Genomic DNA, 16,878 nt, shown 5'->3' with positions numbered 1-16,878 from the left:
TCTTTGTTTACTGCTGTAACTGTAACCAAGGCAGCGCAATCAATCCTGCTGTTCATTAGGCGCCACCTGCTGGATAAGATTGACTTAGCATTTTAATCAGTCTATGAATAATGTTTTAGTTTAGGTGCTGGTGTGCTTTATGTAGCCTAATTTCACAAAAACAGATTTTATTCTGGTTTATAAAATTCTAAAATATGTGAGCCTATATGTGTTAGTAAAAGATGACAGTCTGTTGAATTACCATGTTTTATTAGTATGTGTATTAAATGGGAATTCATTTGAAGGTCAGAGAGTTTGCTAAAGCTCCACACTGGATCTTTACTGGTCTAATTGTTGATTTGTATTTCTCTCTCTTCATTTATATGGAATATTAACACAAGCTAGACTTTTTTTGGTTTCTTATATTTTAAGTTATGTTGTATTGTACATTGTTATACATACCAGCTCTTGTCAATTTGTAGCTCATCTGCCCATTTAAAACTCCAACTTATGGCCTAATAGTAATAATAATAATAATAATAATAATAATAATAATAATAATAACAAATAATATTATTAAAATAATAATAATAATAATAATAATAATAATTTTACAAATTATGAAAAATAATAAGAATTTTGTGTACATTATATAATCACAAGTAATGTATTACTTTATAGAACAACAAGACTATAAAAAGATATGACTGTTGTTTTAATCTTATGCTATGCAAAAGCATCAGTTAACTCAGGTTTGCCCGAGGCAAAGTACACAGGCGCCTATATTCACACACACACAGCATTGCTCGACAGACAGGACGCTTTTGTAGAGGAAACACAAACTACATTAAACCAACGAGGAGTGGATATATTCTATTTCTACTGGTGTAGGTGAGTTAAATTTCGGCTAAACCATAAGCCTTTAATTAAAAATTGTTTAAACCTAAAATATTTGAACTATAAAAACTATACATTTTATATATATATACAATTATAATGTGTATCATCAAGTGCAAGTCTTTAAACAAGTTCGTGAATCATCGTGTATCATGAGTTTGTAATGTATGTAAATAAATACGCTTAATCAAGTAAAGAGCATACGTACAGCAGTGTGAAGCAGACAGATTTTCAACTTTTTTTCCCCCCTGAAACCACCTTCTCTTTAATTCCACAGCAATCCTTAATGCTTTTTATAAAATGCTGTCATATCGTTTTGGCTATGATATAACCCACCCTACATGAAAATATTATAGCATATTAAAGTGATTGAATCTGTTGTGGTTCTTATAGATTCCATTTATCTATCGTCTATCTATATACAGGACCGACCATTTTATATTTGACAGATTTTGACACCTAGTTCACCATTTTTGTATGTAATGACTCAAATAATAAAATGAAGACTATTAGTTTTATATGGAATGACTATTTAGCATTCACAAGCTTAGTTAATTTTGACTGACATGACATAAGCAAATGATAATGTTATAAAACAGCAGAGTTGTATGAAAGCAATTGATGCATGTCCAAAAGCATTTGCAATTTGTGGTAAGGAATGAGGAACTGCTACTGTGATGTGCACAAATGACTATTTGTTTTGAGAAATGCATTAACTGTTGTGCAAATGTAAACAGTGTTGTGAGAAATGAACCAAAGCCACTGAGAAAAAAACAATTACTTTAGTTTTTTTTATGTGGAAATTGCCTTTCTATTTAGACATCTCCAGATTAATAATAGTAATAAACAAATTGGCTCAGCTTGTTAAACATTAAACAAACCAAACTAATTGGTTCATGATCATCCTAAAGCGTACATGTACAAGCATGTTTATGGATTATGTTAATGGTAAATTGAGACTTCAGCAAACTTGTTCTTATTTTTCATTAAACTTTTTTTCCTGCAGATTTGTCAACTGGATTCTTTCCTGAGATAAATAATATTTACCACAAGTTCTAAGAATCTGGTGTAGACTATTGTCAAGAATCAGAATGCAGAAGCTCCATCAGCGTTGTTTACTTTTGGGAGCAGTATTCATCACAATGTTTTTTATTGTAGTTTTCTGGGATGAGGTGAGAGTTGGGCCTAACCACAGGGCTTCATCAAAACATCTTGCACAGTTTAAACTGCGTCAAGCACATCGTAAGCATCTAATAAAAGAGCTTTGCTCAGCCAATAGAAGCTTGAATTACAGACAGAAATCATTCACATTTGACCAGATTCCCAACAAAGCTCTGCACCATCTCATTGTGGACGATCATCACCGTGTGATTTACTGTTATGTACCCAAGGTAGCTTGTACTAACTGGAAACGAGTCATGTTTGCCCTCAGCCAGAACCTGAAGGCACCTGATGGAGCTCCATATCTGGATCTTCTTGACATACCATTAGAGATAATCCATAATTCTACAGTGCATAAGACATTTAGCAAGTTATGGATGCGTCATGGCCGATACGCTCGTCCTCTGATGCATCACAAGCTGAAGAACTACACTAAGTTCCTCTTTGTGCGGGATCCTTTTGTGCGCCTTATTTCTGCTTATCGAGACAAGCTTATGAAGCCAGATGAGTACTTCTACACCCATTATGGCTCCACAATGCTTCAGCGTTATGCTAATATTTCTCAGCCCCCTGATTCGGCTCAAGAGGCCTTCAGAGCAGGTATCAGACCATCCTTCATTCACTTTATTCAGTATCTGCTAGATCCAAAGACTGAGAAGGAGGAGCCATTCAATGAGCATTGGCAGCAAATGCACAGACTTTGTCATCCATGTCAAATTGACTATGACTTTATTGGGAAGCTAGAAACTCTTGATGAGGACACAGAACATTTGCTGAAGATTCTTGGACTGGATAAACATATTCACTTTCCTCCAGGATATGAGAACAGGACTGCGGTAGACTGGGAGAAAGAATGGTTTGCTAACATTTCAGTAGCAGACAGGAGAAAGCTGTACAGTCTTTATGAAACCGACTTTAAGTTATTTGGATATGATAAACCTGAGACACTTCTGAATGAGTGACAAGTTATTGCTTGCTAAAAGAGAGGGTCACCGGTTGCTCTTTCTGGATTTACCTTCAAGGCCACATGTGATTTATAAACAATATTTGATAAATGCTGTTAAGACTGCACCTTTAAATGAAACAAGCTGAGCTTAAATTAACCTTCCGTAAAGCTGTGCATTTACCAAAACATTGTCAACTGGTTATATCTTGGGGTGAAGCGTTGGTGTTTTTGTCCTTTATTTTTTTTTCTTTTCTACTGTTGACATTTAGTTCGCTTATAAAAAAATCTAAAAGTAACTGATTTCCGAGAAGTTTCTTATTTATTTATTGATTTTTTTCTTTGATGTGATTGTCTTTGTACTTGTCAACCTATTGTACTTGTATGGCAATCTGTTTTGACATTTAATGTATAACCCGTATTTTCATGTTACTAGTGCTTATTTTTTTGATACTAGTATCTTTTCCATTAAGTATTAGTGCTTATTCATTAGATACTAGTGCCTATTCTTTAGACACAAGTGCCTATTCTTTAGATACTAGTGCTTCATAAAAATATACTAGTGCTTACTCATTAGACACTAGTTATTTTTGTTATACTAGTACTCATTCAATAGATACTAGTACTTATGTATTAGATACTACTTATTCATTAGGTACTATTACTTATTAAATAAATACTAGTACTTATTTTGAGATACTAAGCATTAGCATATTTTTAAAAAGCACTAGCATCTAAAGAATAGGCACTGTATCTAATGAATAAGCACTAGTATCTAATGAAAAAGCACCAGTATCTTATAAGCCAGGGGTCACCAACATGGTGACCAGGTAGCCCGCGAGGATTACATGAGTTGCCTGTAGGCCTGTTATAAAATTAGCTTACCATAGCACCACATACCAGTAAGCTGCATCTAATATTTTTTGTAGCTATTCTTTCTAAATCACACGTGCATTGGTGTAAAATTGAAAATGACATTAAGTTGTATATTAAAAAAACTTTAAAAACAATTTCAGACAAATGAAGTGTTGCATATTGATATTTATCTGTTTCCAATCAATGTTGACAACTATTGTAAGAAATCATTAACATAATCAGTGTCTTCACATAGATGAATATCATTAATTACCCAGCCAGCAATGACATGTGGGGCCAGATGAGGGCTTCATGGGGATCAAATGTGGGCCCCATTATGGGCTTGCACCCGGGATCCACATTGGGGCCAACCGTGGAAGCCCAGACATACTAAAAGTGGGACCTGTAAGGGTACTGCATGGGTCCTAACTGGGCAATTCATGCCAAACCCATTTGGGCCCCACCTGCCCAAAGGGGTTTAAAGTGGGTTTGCACCCGGGATCCACATGGGGGCCAGCCGTGGATGCCCAAATGGGTTTTAACTAGCATCTGTAAAGGTCTTATGTGGGTCTTAACCGGGCAATACATGAAAGACCCAGTCGGGCCCCACCTGCTTAAAGGGTTTAAAATGGGCTTGCACCCGGGATTTACATGGGGGCCAGCCATGGATGCCCAGATGGGTTTTAACTGGGATCTGTAAGGGTCTTATGTGGGTCTTAACTGGGTAACTGGGTAATTCATGTCAGACCCATTTGGGTCCCACCTGCCTAAAGGGGGCTGCCGGTGTACCAGACAGAATTTTTAGAATGGTCAGCTTGCCGCTGGTGCTCCAACAGCAGTCAACTCATATTAATCCGCTGAATTTGTGTCACCCAAAAAATGCCAGTGGTCCACCAACTCATTGCTTGCCGAGTAAATTACTAAAGTCATTTTAAATGTAGGTTCTCTGCTGTGTTTGAACAGCTGCAAAGTTGAGAGTAGTAAGTACTATGGCATTTCAAGCATTTAACTGTCACCAACTGAAAAAACAAAACGAAAAGTCTTGTCATGCTGCCATGTCTTGTTCATTAAAATCACCATGAAACCAGAATTTACTCATTATTTTGTATATAGAAGTTCTTGTAAATGATTCTGTGCAATTTATAATTTTTTAAAACTTAATTTGCCCTCATAAACTTTAATCAAATACTAACATTCCCTCCCCCTCGAAACAAACTTTCTTCACTTCCTGGTCACTTTGAATTTCCTCAGGGCATATCAGTGCAAGTTTCGTTTCTGCTCTAAATTCATCCATTGCTATATCTTCGTTTATTTTGTTAGCAACACTCGTCTTTCAACAATCCAATCGTTCCCAAAAAGTGAAACCATACTTCATCCTACATTTTTTCTAATTTCAAGACCGTTTCAAGTAGAGAGTGCATCACGGTATAGGGGAAAAACGACAATGTTAACTTCCGTTTCATGGGAACTTCATACAATGAAGATATGCTTGGGTTGAGATACTTTAATATGCAAAGTTGTTTAAATACATGTTGAGTTCAGATTTTTATCTTTTCTAAAATGTAGTTTCCTGTTTCCTGTTTTTGACTGTACATTCTTTACTGGTTTTACTGCACTTTATCATGATTGCTTTTTTGTTTTGTTTTCATTTTTAGGTTTTATATCGATAACTTTTAAAACATTTTTTCTGTAAGTATATTTGAGGGCATTTGTTTGCACAATTCAGTTTTGAATATGGATTAGGCCCAAATGCTGTTTTTAAAAACTTTTTCTTTACTTTTTAATGCTCATATTTCAGATACCGCATTCATTCATTCATTCATTCATTCATTCATTCATTCATTCATTCATTCATTCATTCATTCATTCATTATTTTTATTCAGCTTAGTCCCTTGTGTATCAGCAGTAGCCACAGAGGAATGAAACGCCAGATATTCCTGCATTCGTTTTATGCAGTGGATGCCCTTTCAGCCACAACCCAGTACTGGGAAGCACATGAACAAGGGGAGAACATGCAAACTCCACACAGAAATGCCAACTGGCCTAGCTGGGACTCAAACCAGCGACCTTCTTGCTGTGAGATGATAGTGCTAATTACTAAGTCACCATGCCGCCTTTAAATGCAATCATTTATTCATTCATTTTCGTTTCGGCTTAGTCCCTTTATTAATCGGGGGTCATCACAGCGAAATGAACCGCCAACTTATCCAGCAGTTTTACGCAGCCGATGCCCTTACAGCTGCAACCCATCATTGGGGAACACCCATACGCTCTCATTCACACACACACACACTGCAGACAATTTTAGCTTACCACATGTTTTTGGACTTTGGAGAACATGCAAACTCCAACCAGAAATGCCAACTGGCCTAACATCGAGCAATCGCTAGCTTTTTTAAATGTCTAATCATCTTGTTTTATCCTGCCCCTTTTCGCAGCTCAAACTCTAGTGTGATCAAAGCTTTAAGCTGCGGTCCCACTAGAGTTTGAGCTTGCAAAATTCTGTAGTATGGCGCTGTGAAAAAAGGCAGGATAAAACAAGATGATTAGACATTTAAAAAAGTAAGCGATTGTTCCATATTTAAAATTTCTGTACAGAGAGGTCATGTTTTGATCTTCAATTGGTCTAACGCAGTCAAGTGATGCGATTTCGCAGGTCAGAGTTCACCAAGCTTGAACTTTGCAGCGCAGCGAAATTTCCGAAATTTCGAGTCTGATGCATTCGCATGCGTACGAATGGAAGTCTATAGGGAAAAAAATATTTTCTTTTGCTTCTACTTCTTGTTTCTTACCCAAATATCTAAAAACAATTCAATTAAGAAAAAAATATGCAATAATAATATACATATTTAATACTGTTTTCTGAAATAAGTGAAAATTACATTCCTTAAAAGTAGCAAAATAGTGGCTAATATTTTAAAGCTAAGACCTTTTGACTTCTTTTTTTCCTGAAAACCACACACTATCTTCGGCTTGTCTAGAAATGCTTTTTATTTAAGTATTTTTAGATATTTGTACTAGAAAACCCAAAGTAATAAACGATGAACCCAAAGATGTCTCACTGATCTGACCCATTCATTTTAGATTTTGCACATGCTTGTAATGACCTGATGATTAATGAGTTGATTCAGGTGTGCTTAATTAGGAAGAGTTTGAGAATGTCTACTGTTGGTGCGCTTCCAGAAACAGATTTGGAGGACCAGTCTTTCTGTTACATGGCCAACCAGATGTTCATGACATTGGAAGTGGCCTCTTTCAGCATTGTAATTCAACCTGTCACAGTGCAGAATGTGTTCAGGAAAGGTTTAAAGAGTGTTTTGAACAGTTTAGAGTCTTGGCTTGACCTGTGGGATGTGCTGGACCTTAACCTCCACTTCTCCATTGAGGTAAGGTTGGTTTTATATTCACACATTCAGACTTTATTCTTATTAATGTAAGTATTTAGAGAAGCATTCCTTGCACATTCCAATAGGGAAATAAATTTAGCAGCAAATGCCTATTAAAGATCAACATTGTTTACAGTCAAATAAATAGTGCTGATTTTGTTTGGAAGTCATACTACATGCAATTTCAGACCGAGTATTCAAAGTATAATATAGGCACCATTTCACAAGTTGTCACTGTTTAATTATGAATGTGCAAATATAAAATCAACTTTACATCTATCACCTCTTCACAGGACTCGAAGAATCTGGTTCCAGAACATCTGAGAGGGGTCTGGATGCAGTCCTGCAGTGCAATCTGAGCTGCATCCAATGCTTTTTAATGCGCCTAACCCTACCCGTCACAGTGAAGTCACTCCATTGAGTGCATTGTGTCTGACATTGCATCGCTGAGTGATGCAATCTCAGCTTGCATCATAAAGGCTGCATCCAGATACTATTGGAACATCTTGGATACACAGGAGCTCATGCCTCAGCAGGTCAGTGCTATTTTGGGAGCATGCAGTGGACTGACTAGTTTATTAATTATTAGGGTGTTGCTCATAATGTTATGGCTCGCCAAGTCACCAGTGTTTTTCATAATGTTTTGGCTCTCCAGGTCAACATTTTAGATTTTGTATTATTATAAACATGATATCCTATTGCCAAAATCATTGTGAAGCAGGTCCTGAAGAAACCCAGTCCTTTTATTCAAAGTCTTTTATGAAACCCAGATGACTCCCAGTGTCGATGATTTACTTTTGATAATTAAATATTAATCATAGAAGAATGCACTGGGGTCAAATGGAAAATGTGACGCATCAAAATAGCAAATACCGTAGTGTTCACTTTAAACTGCAAAGTTTGCTTACAGAAGGAAGCTGTATTATTTACATGCTGCCTAATTTCTAAATCAGAAGAGATCAGCTGAAGAAAATTTTGATGTCACTTTTTTTGTATTTATTTTTTTTTGTATATTGACATACTGTACACTCACTGGTCACTTTATTAGGTACACCTTACTAGTACTGGAAATATTCCTGAGGGATTTTGGTCCATACTGACATGATAGCATCACATAGTTGCTGCAGATTTGTCGGCTGCACATCCATGATGCAAATCTCCGTTTTCACCACATCCCAAAGGTGCTCTATTGGATTGAGATCTGGTGACTGTGGAGACCACTTGAGTACAATGAACTCATTGTCATGTTCAAGAAACCAGTCTGAGATGATTTACGCTTTATGACATGGTGCGTTATCCTGCTGGAAGTAGCCGTCAGAAGATGGGTAGACTGTGGTCATAAATCAATGCTCAACTGGTACTAATGGGCGCAAAGTGTGCCAAGAAAATATCCCCCACACCATTACATCACCACCAGCCTGAACTACAAAGCAGGATGAATCTATTTTTTTTCATGTTGTTGATGCCAAATTCTGACCCTTCCATCCGAATGTTGCAGCAGAAATTGAGACTCATCAGATCAGGCAACAATTTTTCAATCTTCTTTTGTCCAATTTTGGTGAGCCTGTGCGAATTGTAGCCTCGGTTTCCTGTTCTTAGCTGACAGGAGTGGCACCCGGTGTGATCTTCTGCTGCTGTAGCCCATCTGCCTTAAATGTTTGCCAAGTAAAATGCTTGGTAAGTAAACTTTGTGCAGGTCTTGCCTAAATGCTTCTCCTGTGGGATGGATTTCTAAAAACATTATGTAAATGTAAACATACGTTTTAATGAAAAATTCATTGCCGTATTCTTGTGTAATTCTTGCAAAATTCTTGAAATAGAGGCTTTCAAGTAGTTTTATTTTTAACCTCTTGTTTTCTATTTTTACAACATCTCTGTCATATTGCCTACTGGTGCAAAGGCGACAAAACCTGTTACTCGCATGAGATCCATCGAGACAACACAGCACATATCCACAAATATCAGCTCATCACAATGCAGTCAATGCAAACAGACACGCGCACACACACACCTAAGTTTGTAAAGTGAAATTTACTTTCCGTATTGTATTTTTATACTGTACAAACCTTTTTCTATCGCCCTATTCCAACATTACACCTAACCCTATCTCTTAAAGAAAATTTGTGCATTATCATCCTCTCATGATTTAAGAGCCTCCATATATCCTCATAAGTCACATTCTTCCTGTAATACTGTATGTTAGCATGCATGTTAAGCTATTTGTTTCAGCTATTGTTATATTATGTTGTTATACTATAATGTTAATTGGGGACTTATGAAATCTCCATCCATAGAATGGTTATTTGGAGAGTCGGATAAGCATATTCAAACTGATAGAGAAATCATTTGCGTTTGTGTTGGGACAAGGGTGGAATTAAGTTAACATTCATTCATTTTCTTGTCAGCTTAGTCAGCTTGTCAGTATTAATCTGGGGTCGCCACAGCGGAATGAACCGCCAACTTATCCAGCACATTTTTTACCCAGCGGATGCCCTTCCAGCCGCAACCCATCTCTGGAAAATTAATTTAACATTATTATTATTATTACAAATTTAAGAGAATTAAACATAAAAAAAAGTTGTCACAAAAATAATTGTTTAATTTTAACTAAGTAGTTTAAACAAAAAGCAAACATTCAACTACAATTAACGTTTAAAACAATTTTACACACATTTTTAAATCACAATTTTAACAATTTAAAACAGTACATTATTAATGGTTTTAGCCAAAAATAGAGCCAAGGCAAATAGAGTGTATATTAAAGCCAATAAAATGTCCATTATAAACATTCAAAGAGCCCCTGTTATGCATTAAAAAAGGTCTTATTTGGGTTTGGGGGGTCTTCATCAGCAGGCTGATCTGCATGCAAGGTCAAAAAACACTTTCATTGTCTTATAATATGCATTTATTTTTACCTGATTATCACATATGATTCGTTCGCGAATCATTTGTTCCCAAACCCTTTCTTAGTGTGTTGCTAAACTGCGCTGATTGGTCCGAAGACCAATGCGATTGGTTGACCGCATTCAACGTGAGACCGAGAGAATTGTCCACCATTGCTTATTAACATTGTTGAAGTAGTCAAAGTGCAGAGTGTATGTGTGAGTCCAATGCAGGAGTGCATTAAAGCAATGCAGTTTAAAACCAGCATATTGCTCTTTTCATAACAATGACACTCATTCAGTATTAATCCACACAATGGCAACAGCTGAATTATTTTGAAACCTTACTGCTGCATTTATGTAGGAACAGCTGACGTTGGCGAGCTCACAAACGCGCTTAAATGTGTAAACAAAGTGGCATGTCGCGTTTTTAATGCTTGGTTTTAGATGCAATATGAGAATACAAAGAGTTAACCAGATACAGTACAAGCCTTTACAAGTAGCAAAATACAATTAAATGCATAATTTGCAAGCTAGAGAAAACAAGGAGGCAACCATTTTAATCTTACACACCTACACTTGTGAAATGGAGGAAGAAACTGGTCCATGAACTGTGTACTGTAAAGTTCCTGTCAAGCTCTGACAGTTCCATACATCAGTATTCTTTTCTGATCCTTCCTTTAACAAATGGCCAAGGAAAAACCCGTTTCACACCGCAAGTGTGAGCAGAACGTGTTTTTTGGCGTCCTTGTTACCAGATTAGAGCTTTCATATCGTATGCAGAAGCAGCGCGTCAGTGCAAAGTGTCAGCATCGCTGAGGCAGCAGTGCCAAAATAGTTTCAACACTGGGTCTATTTTTGCCGCTCTGCTCGCGCTTAATCAAAGTGACAGTGAATGACCAAACACATTAAATGACAGTAAAAAAAGTAGCAATTTTACCCAATAAAAGCACAGATAATATCAACTGATTTTTATATATTCAATCAAATGAACGTAAAGGATTAAAAACAACAGCAAATTTTTATGGGCCTGAACTACAAAACCAGATTTAATACAGTTTTAGTATTTTTCTTTAAGTTGCACACTAGCTTGATCATGTATACATACCATTATAACCATATTGTATTTTACCTATAGGCCTAAATCATTCTGATAATCAAAAAGCAAAATGACACGATATCACAGGCGATTGTCTTCTGACCGAGTGCACATGAAAAGACATGAATGACACTCCTCAGAGCGTGAGAAGCATACAGTTCTTCAGGATCTATATAATTTGTAAAATAAAGAGAAACCGGTTAAGGAAGCCGCATAGGAGGAAGTTGCCTCGGGCCTTGGTGCAGATTAAAAGATAAAAAAGTGGATTTATAGATAGATGGGTAACTAGATAGAGATAGATTGATCTGTGCAGCAGCAGCTGCTGATGAGCTTCGCGGTGCAGACTCATTCAGTGTGAAAGGAAAAAGCCTGCGCGCTGCTTCTGTTCATACATTCTGCGCACCCAATGCTCATGCTCAGCTTGCATTGTGAAACAGGCATAAGCTGGATATTTTGGTTCACTTAGAGCTGTTACACACTGCATCATTTTCAAAAACCCATAATAGGGGCTCTTTACACAATTACACCAACTCCAGTAATAATTCCAACTGTCTAAATTGTATGGGTCTGTTTAACCAAATGTTGGGTCAAATAAGGACAAATCCAATGTTGGGTTAATTTGTTACATTTAAATATAAAGATTTGTATACAGATTGCACCAAAACTTAAAAAAAGACTTCTTTCATCTTCTTCTCTGACTTCATAAGCTGTCAATAAAAGTTTGTTCATAGTTATGAGAAGGAAGATGTTTTAACTGTCAAGGCAATCTAAATTATGTGATGTTATCACAGAGCAACTCTTAAAACGTGTATAACAAGATGCTGAAAAGGCCCTATTGTACAGTTGTGTCAATGTGTCATTTATTCATCTCATTCATATATTCAATATGTCGGCTTAGTCCCTTTATTAATCCGGGGTCACTACAGCGGAATGAACTGCAAACTTATCCAGCAAGTTTTTACGCAGCAGATGTCCTTCCAGCCACAACCCATCTCTGGGAAACATTCACACACACACACTCATACACTACGTACAATCTAGCCTACACAATTCACCTGTACCGCATGTCTTTGGACTGTGGGGGAAACTGGAGCAACCGGAGGAAACCCACGCGAAGGCAGGGAGAACATGCAAACTCCACACAGAAACGGCAACTGAGCCGAGGTTCTAACCAATGACCTTCTTGCTGTGAGGCGACAGCACTACCTACTGCGCCACTGCCTCACCCTGTCAATGTGTCATGCAGCTTAAATAAGCATATCACATATAAAAAGCATCAGTGTGATTAATATTATCTTGTGTTGCTGGTGATCTGTTGAGTTTTTGCAAACATGTTAATATGATCCGATGTTTTAACTTCTCGCAGACATCACTGTTTATTTTGAAAGAGCTCAGCACACATTAACATTCATTCATTCATTTTCTTTTCAGCTTAGTCCCTTTATTAATCCAGGGTCGCCACAGCAGAATGAACTGCCAACTTATCCAGCACGTTTTTACACAGCGGATGCCCTTCCAGCCGCAACCCATCTCTGGGAAACACACACATTGACATTTTCATTATAATTTGCATCACAATATTTTTAGCAGTGTATTTCTGCAAAGGTTTTACCAACCTCTTATTACTTCTAATCCAAGAATGAAGAGAAACTTTAAGTAGCTATTCATTCATTTTCTTTTCGGCTTAGTCCCTTTAATAATCAGGGGTCACCACAGCGGAATGAACCGCCAACTTACCCAGCATATGTTTTATGCAGTGGATGCCCTTCCAGCTGCAACCCATCACTGGGAAACACCCATATGCTCTCATGCACACACATACACTACAGACAGTTTAGCTTACCCAGTCCAAAGACATGTGCCATAGGTGAGTTGAATAAGCTAAATTGGCCGAAGTGTATGAGTGTGTGTGTGAATGTGAGTTTCCCAGTTCTGGGTTGCAGCTGGAAAGGCATCCGCTGTGTAAAACGTATGTTAGATAAGTTAGCGATACATTCCGTTGTAGCGACCTCTGAAAAAGAGACTAAGCCAAAGTAAAATAAATTATTCTTTTTATAGACTTCAACAATAATTTGAAAAATTTTCTTGAGTTATTTTTTTTTTGTTGAAGTTTGTTGTTTTTACTGTCATCTGAAAATATCATTTTCATTTTAGCACTTTGTTTTCTTCTTTTGTTTCAAGTCTATATTTTTCGTTGAGGTCTTTAAACTGCAAATGGGAGTGGACAGAGGGGACATTTGCACAAACAGTATGATTTTAGATTATTTTGATTATAATTTTAAAGTTTAACAGGTTCACATTTATTCTGCATGGTTTAGTTGATTTAATGAATGAATGAATGAATATATAAATTAATTAATTCAGCAGCAGTCTTAGGAGAGAACCCCAGACTTCCCTCTTCCCAGACACTTCCAGCCCCACCTAGTCCATCCAGCGTGTCCTGGGTCTTCCTCGAGACCTCCTTCAGGTGGGGCATGCCTAAAACACCTCCTTAGGTAGGGGTCCAGGAGGCATCCGAAACAGATGCCGAAGCCACCTCAGCTGACTTCTCTCGATGTGGAGGAGCAGCGGCTCTACTCCTGAGTGACAGAGGTCCTAACTCTATCTATAAGGGTGCGCCCTACCACCCAGCTAAGGAAACTCCGCATGACCTAAAGCTCATGACCATAGGTGAGAGTAGGAACATAGATTGACCAGTAAATCGAGAGCTTTGCCTTTCGGCTCAGCTCCTTCTTTACAGATACATCAATCCATTAATGCTGCCGCTGTACCTATCCGCCTGTCAGTCTCATGTTTTAAACTTCCCTCACTTGTGAACAAAACCCAAGATACTTGAACTCCTCCACCTCGGGTAAGGACTTTCCTGATTTAACACACTTGTATGTAATGTTCAGTCTGCTCTGTAACTAATGGTATGATCAGCAAGTTCTGACAAATGTTTGTTCTTGTCTCATTAAAATAGTTTATGTGAAATATAGACAATATAATAATAAATAGGGCGAAGCAGTGGCGCAGTAGATAGCGCTGTTGCCTCACAAGAAGGTTGCTGGGTCGCTGGTTCAATCCTCGGCTCAGTTGGCATTTCTGTGTGAAGTTTGCATGTTCTCCCTGCGTTCGTGTGGGTTTCCTCCGGGTGCTCCGGTTTCCCCCACAGTCCAAAGACATGCGGTACAGGTATATTGGGTGGGCTAAATTGTGTGTGTGTGTGTGTGTGTGTGTGTTCGGTGTGTGTGTGTGGATGTTTCCCAGAGATGGGTTGCGGCTGGAAGGGCATCCGCTGCGTAAAAAAATGCTGGATAAGTTGGCAGTTTATTCCGTTGTGGCGACCCTAGATTATTAAAGGGACTAAGCCGACAAGAAAATGAATGAATGAATGAATAATAATAAATAAAATTAATAATATAAAATAGAAAAATAATAATTTTGAAGTCGAGTTGATTTGATAATTCTTAACTTAAATTCATCCTTAAATTTTTAGAGTTAAAACTTTCCTAATGAAAATACACATCTGATATTTCAGAGTTTCAACTTGCAGTACTGTAGTTTAGTCAGTGGATGGAGCAATATATCCACTGATGTGGTTATAGTGGCAGACGAATACAAAACTTGGGGTTTCTGGAACTTGGGAAACTCAGCCATGGGATTTTATTTATCAATAAAATTCTTGAATTATGCAACGGAAGACTTTGATATTTTTGGTGTTTATGCTTAGTTTTTTATTGTAAAGTTTATTGTAGTTCATTCATATACAATTAACATTTATTTCATAAATGCATCAACAACAGTATAATATAGTTGAACATTGTTTTTCCACAAAAAAAATATATATATTTTTTGTGCAAATATCTTTTTGTTATGTAATAAATTTCTAATTCCTGCATCATTACTGTCTGGTTACAGCATAATTACTTGGTTTCACACAATCCATTAGGTAGTAGTCTAAAATGCTTAATTGCTATTTTGTTAAGATAAATTATTGTTGGTGGTCAATATTTTGATGGTTCATTATTATTATTATTATTATTATTATTATTATTATTATAATTTTTTAAAAACAGGGCTTTTACTTTTTCAGGATTTTTTATTAACATTTTCAAAATAACATTTCATTCATTTTCTTTTTGGCTTAATCCGGGGTTGCCACAGCGGAATGCCCTTCCAGCTGCAACCCATCACTGGGAAACACCCATACACTCTCATTCACACACATACAGTACAGACAATTTAGCCTACCCAATTCACCTATAGTGTGTGTCTTTGGACTTGTGGATGAAATCAAAGCACCCAGAGCAAACACACACGAACACGGAGAGAACATGCAAACTCCACACAGAAATCCCAACTGACCCAGCCAAGGCTCAAACCAGTGACCTTCTTACTGTGAGGTGACACCGCTATCCATTTATTTATTTGTAAATAAACAAAAAAATAAACACATTTTAAAAAATGGTATGTTTGATTGGTAATATCTCAGTTTCCATATTATTATTATTATTATTATTATTATTATTATTATTATTATTATAACTAAACTAATAATAATATAAATCTTGATTTAAATCAAGATTGCGTGACACTAAAGACTTAAGTAATAATGTTGACAATTCACAGAAATAAATTACTTTTAATTTTAATAATGAAATCAGTTATTTTAAACTAAATAAAATAAAGAATTCTGACTTTATTAAAAAAAAATGCAACCTTGGTGATCCCTCTTCTCCATTCACAAACCCTAATGTTTCAAATCCTAAAAACATATTCATCAAGTTGCTCTGAATAATATTCCAGGCCAGATGTTTCCTATTATCGCCACATGCTAAACAACAAACAAACTGTACTAATATTTCTTTCCCACAAGCCTGATGTGCTTCAATCAAATGATTAGAATATCAATACAGTCGGAGGAACATTAGAGTACAGGGAGTATTTTTATCTCTTCATTCACTGCTTTATTACATTTTAGACAAGAGCTCGGCTAATGAAAAAGCTTTCAGGCTAATTAGCATGTATGAGTGCTTTTTATGAACCATTCTGCATGCGATTCTCTCACTCCATGTGCTAGTTACTGTTCGCTCATGTGTTCTCAGTACGTCTTTTAAACAGCTCCAGGTCTCTCACACACACAAACTCTAGTGAACACGAGTTATGTATTTTTAAACATGCCTTTCATATGATTATTATGCATCTCTCCTGTTTTCTGCGTGACATTTTCATCATGTTCTGGTATGCTTGATGACTGTGGAGACATGCTTTCATTGGCAGAGTGCAGGTCAGGTCTCAGCTTGGCGCGACCCAAGGGTGACACACAGCAGGGCATGATTACAGCTCTGCCACTGCTGAGGTGCAAAGTGCATCTCTTAGAAACAAGCGCCTTAGAAAGATAGTGTTAAAATTAGAAGCTTTTTCCTCAATCCCATATTTTCCATGGCGTCTGTGCCACTATAGAAAGGTTTGAATGATTCAAATGCATGGTAAAATGTTTACTGAGGACTGTGGAAGGGGAATATATCTCTGCGGCATACATTATTTGCTCCAGAAATGGCAGTTCCAGAGCAAATAAATGAAAAAAAATCTAAAGGACAGGTTTTCAACATATTTTCAGTTTTTTTGTGTTAATTTATTTCCCTAGCCGGCAGCTAGGTCTCTTCAACTGTCACATGGTCGCCCACTGAAGC

The 16,878-nt window shown here is 37.0% G+C and overlaps 2 protein-coding genes across 8 annotated transcripts in view; both read left to right on the top strand.

The window, feature by feature from the left end:
* Positions 1-658: 658 nt before the first annotated feature.
* On the top strand, positions 659-4,633 carry chst12b.6 (carbohydrate sulfotransferase 12b, tandem duplicate 6). 4 transcript variants are annotated; one of them, XR_015475981.1, is made up of 3 exons: positions 659-870; positions 1,883-3,436; positions 3,753-4,633. XR_015475981.1 is itself a non-coding variant. In XM_087236528.1 (2 exons), the coding sequence occupies exon 2, from the start codon at positions 1,968-1,970 to the stop codon at positions 2,997-2,999; it is 1,032 nt and encodes a 343-aa protein (XP_087092654.1). In that variant the 5' UTR covers positions 659-870; positions 1,883-1,967; the 3' UTR covers positions 3,000-4,633. The 4 variants fall into 4 exon arrangements, 1 of the variants encoding a protein (XP_087092654.1); XR_015475980.1 differs by having other exon boundaries at positions 1,883-3,452; positions 3,753-3,982; XR_015475979.1 differs by having other exon boundaries at positions 1,883-3,458; positions 3,753-3,982.
* Positions 4,634-7,003: 2,370 nt separating this feature from the next.
* sdk1b (sidekick cell adhesion molecule 1b) overlaps positions 7,004-16,878 on the top strand; it is a 456,411-nt gene continuing 446,536 nt past the window's right edge. For 2 of the 4 annotated variants that reach the window (XM_087235712.1, XM_087235709.1), the window contains exons 1-2: positions 7,025-7,222; positions 7,516-7,758. The gene's annotated coding sequence lies outside the window, so the exon portion shown is untranslated. Of the gene's footprint in view, positions 7,223-7,515; positions 7,759-16,878 lie in introns of all 4 variants that reach the window. The other 2 variants (XM_087235710.1, XM_087235716.1) reach the window with 2 other exon arrangements.

The sequence above is a fragment of the Danio rerio genome, chromosome 1, assembly GCF_052040795.2.
Source record: "Danio rerio strain M-AB ecotype USA chromosome 1, GRCz13ab, whole genome shotgun sequence".
In the NCBI taxonomy this organism is placed as follows: Eukaryota; Metazoa; Chordata; class Actinopteri; order Cypriniformes; family Danionidae; genus Danio; species Danio rerio.
Note: the sequence above shows the minus strand (reverse complement) of the source record. Positions and strands in the feature narration are given on the sequence as shown.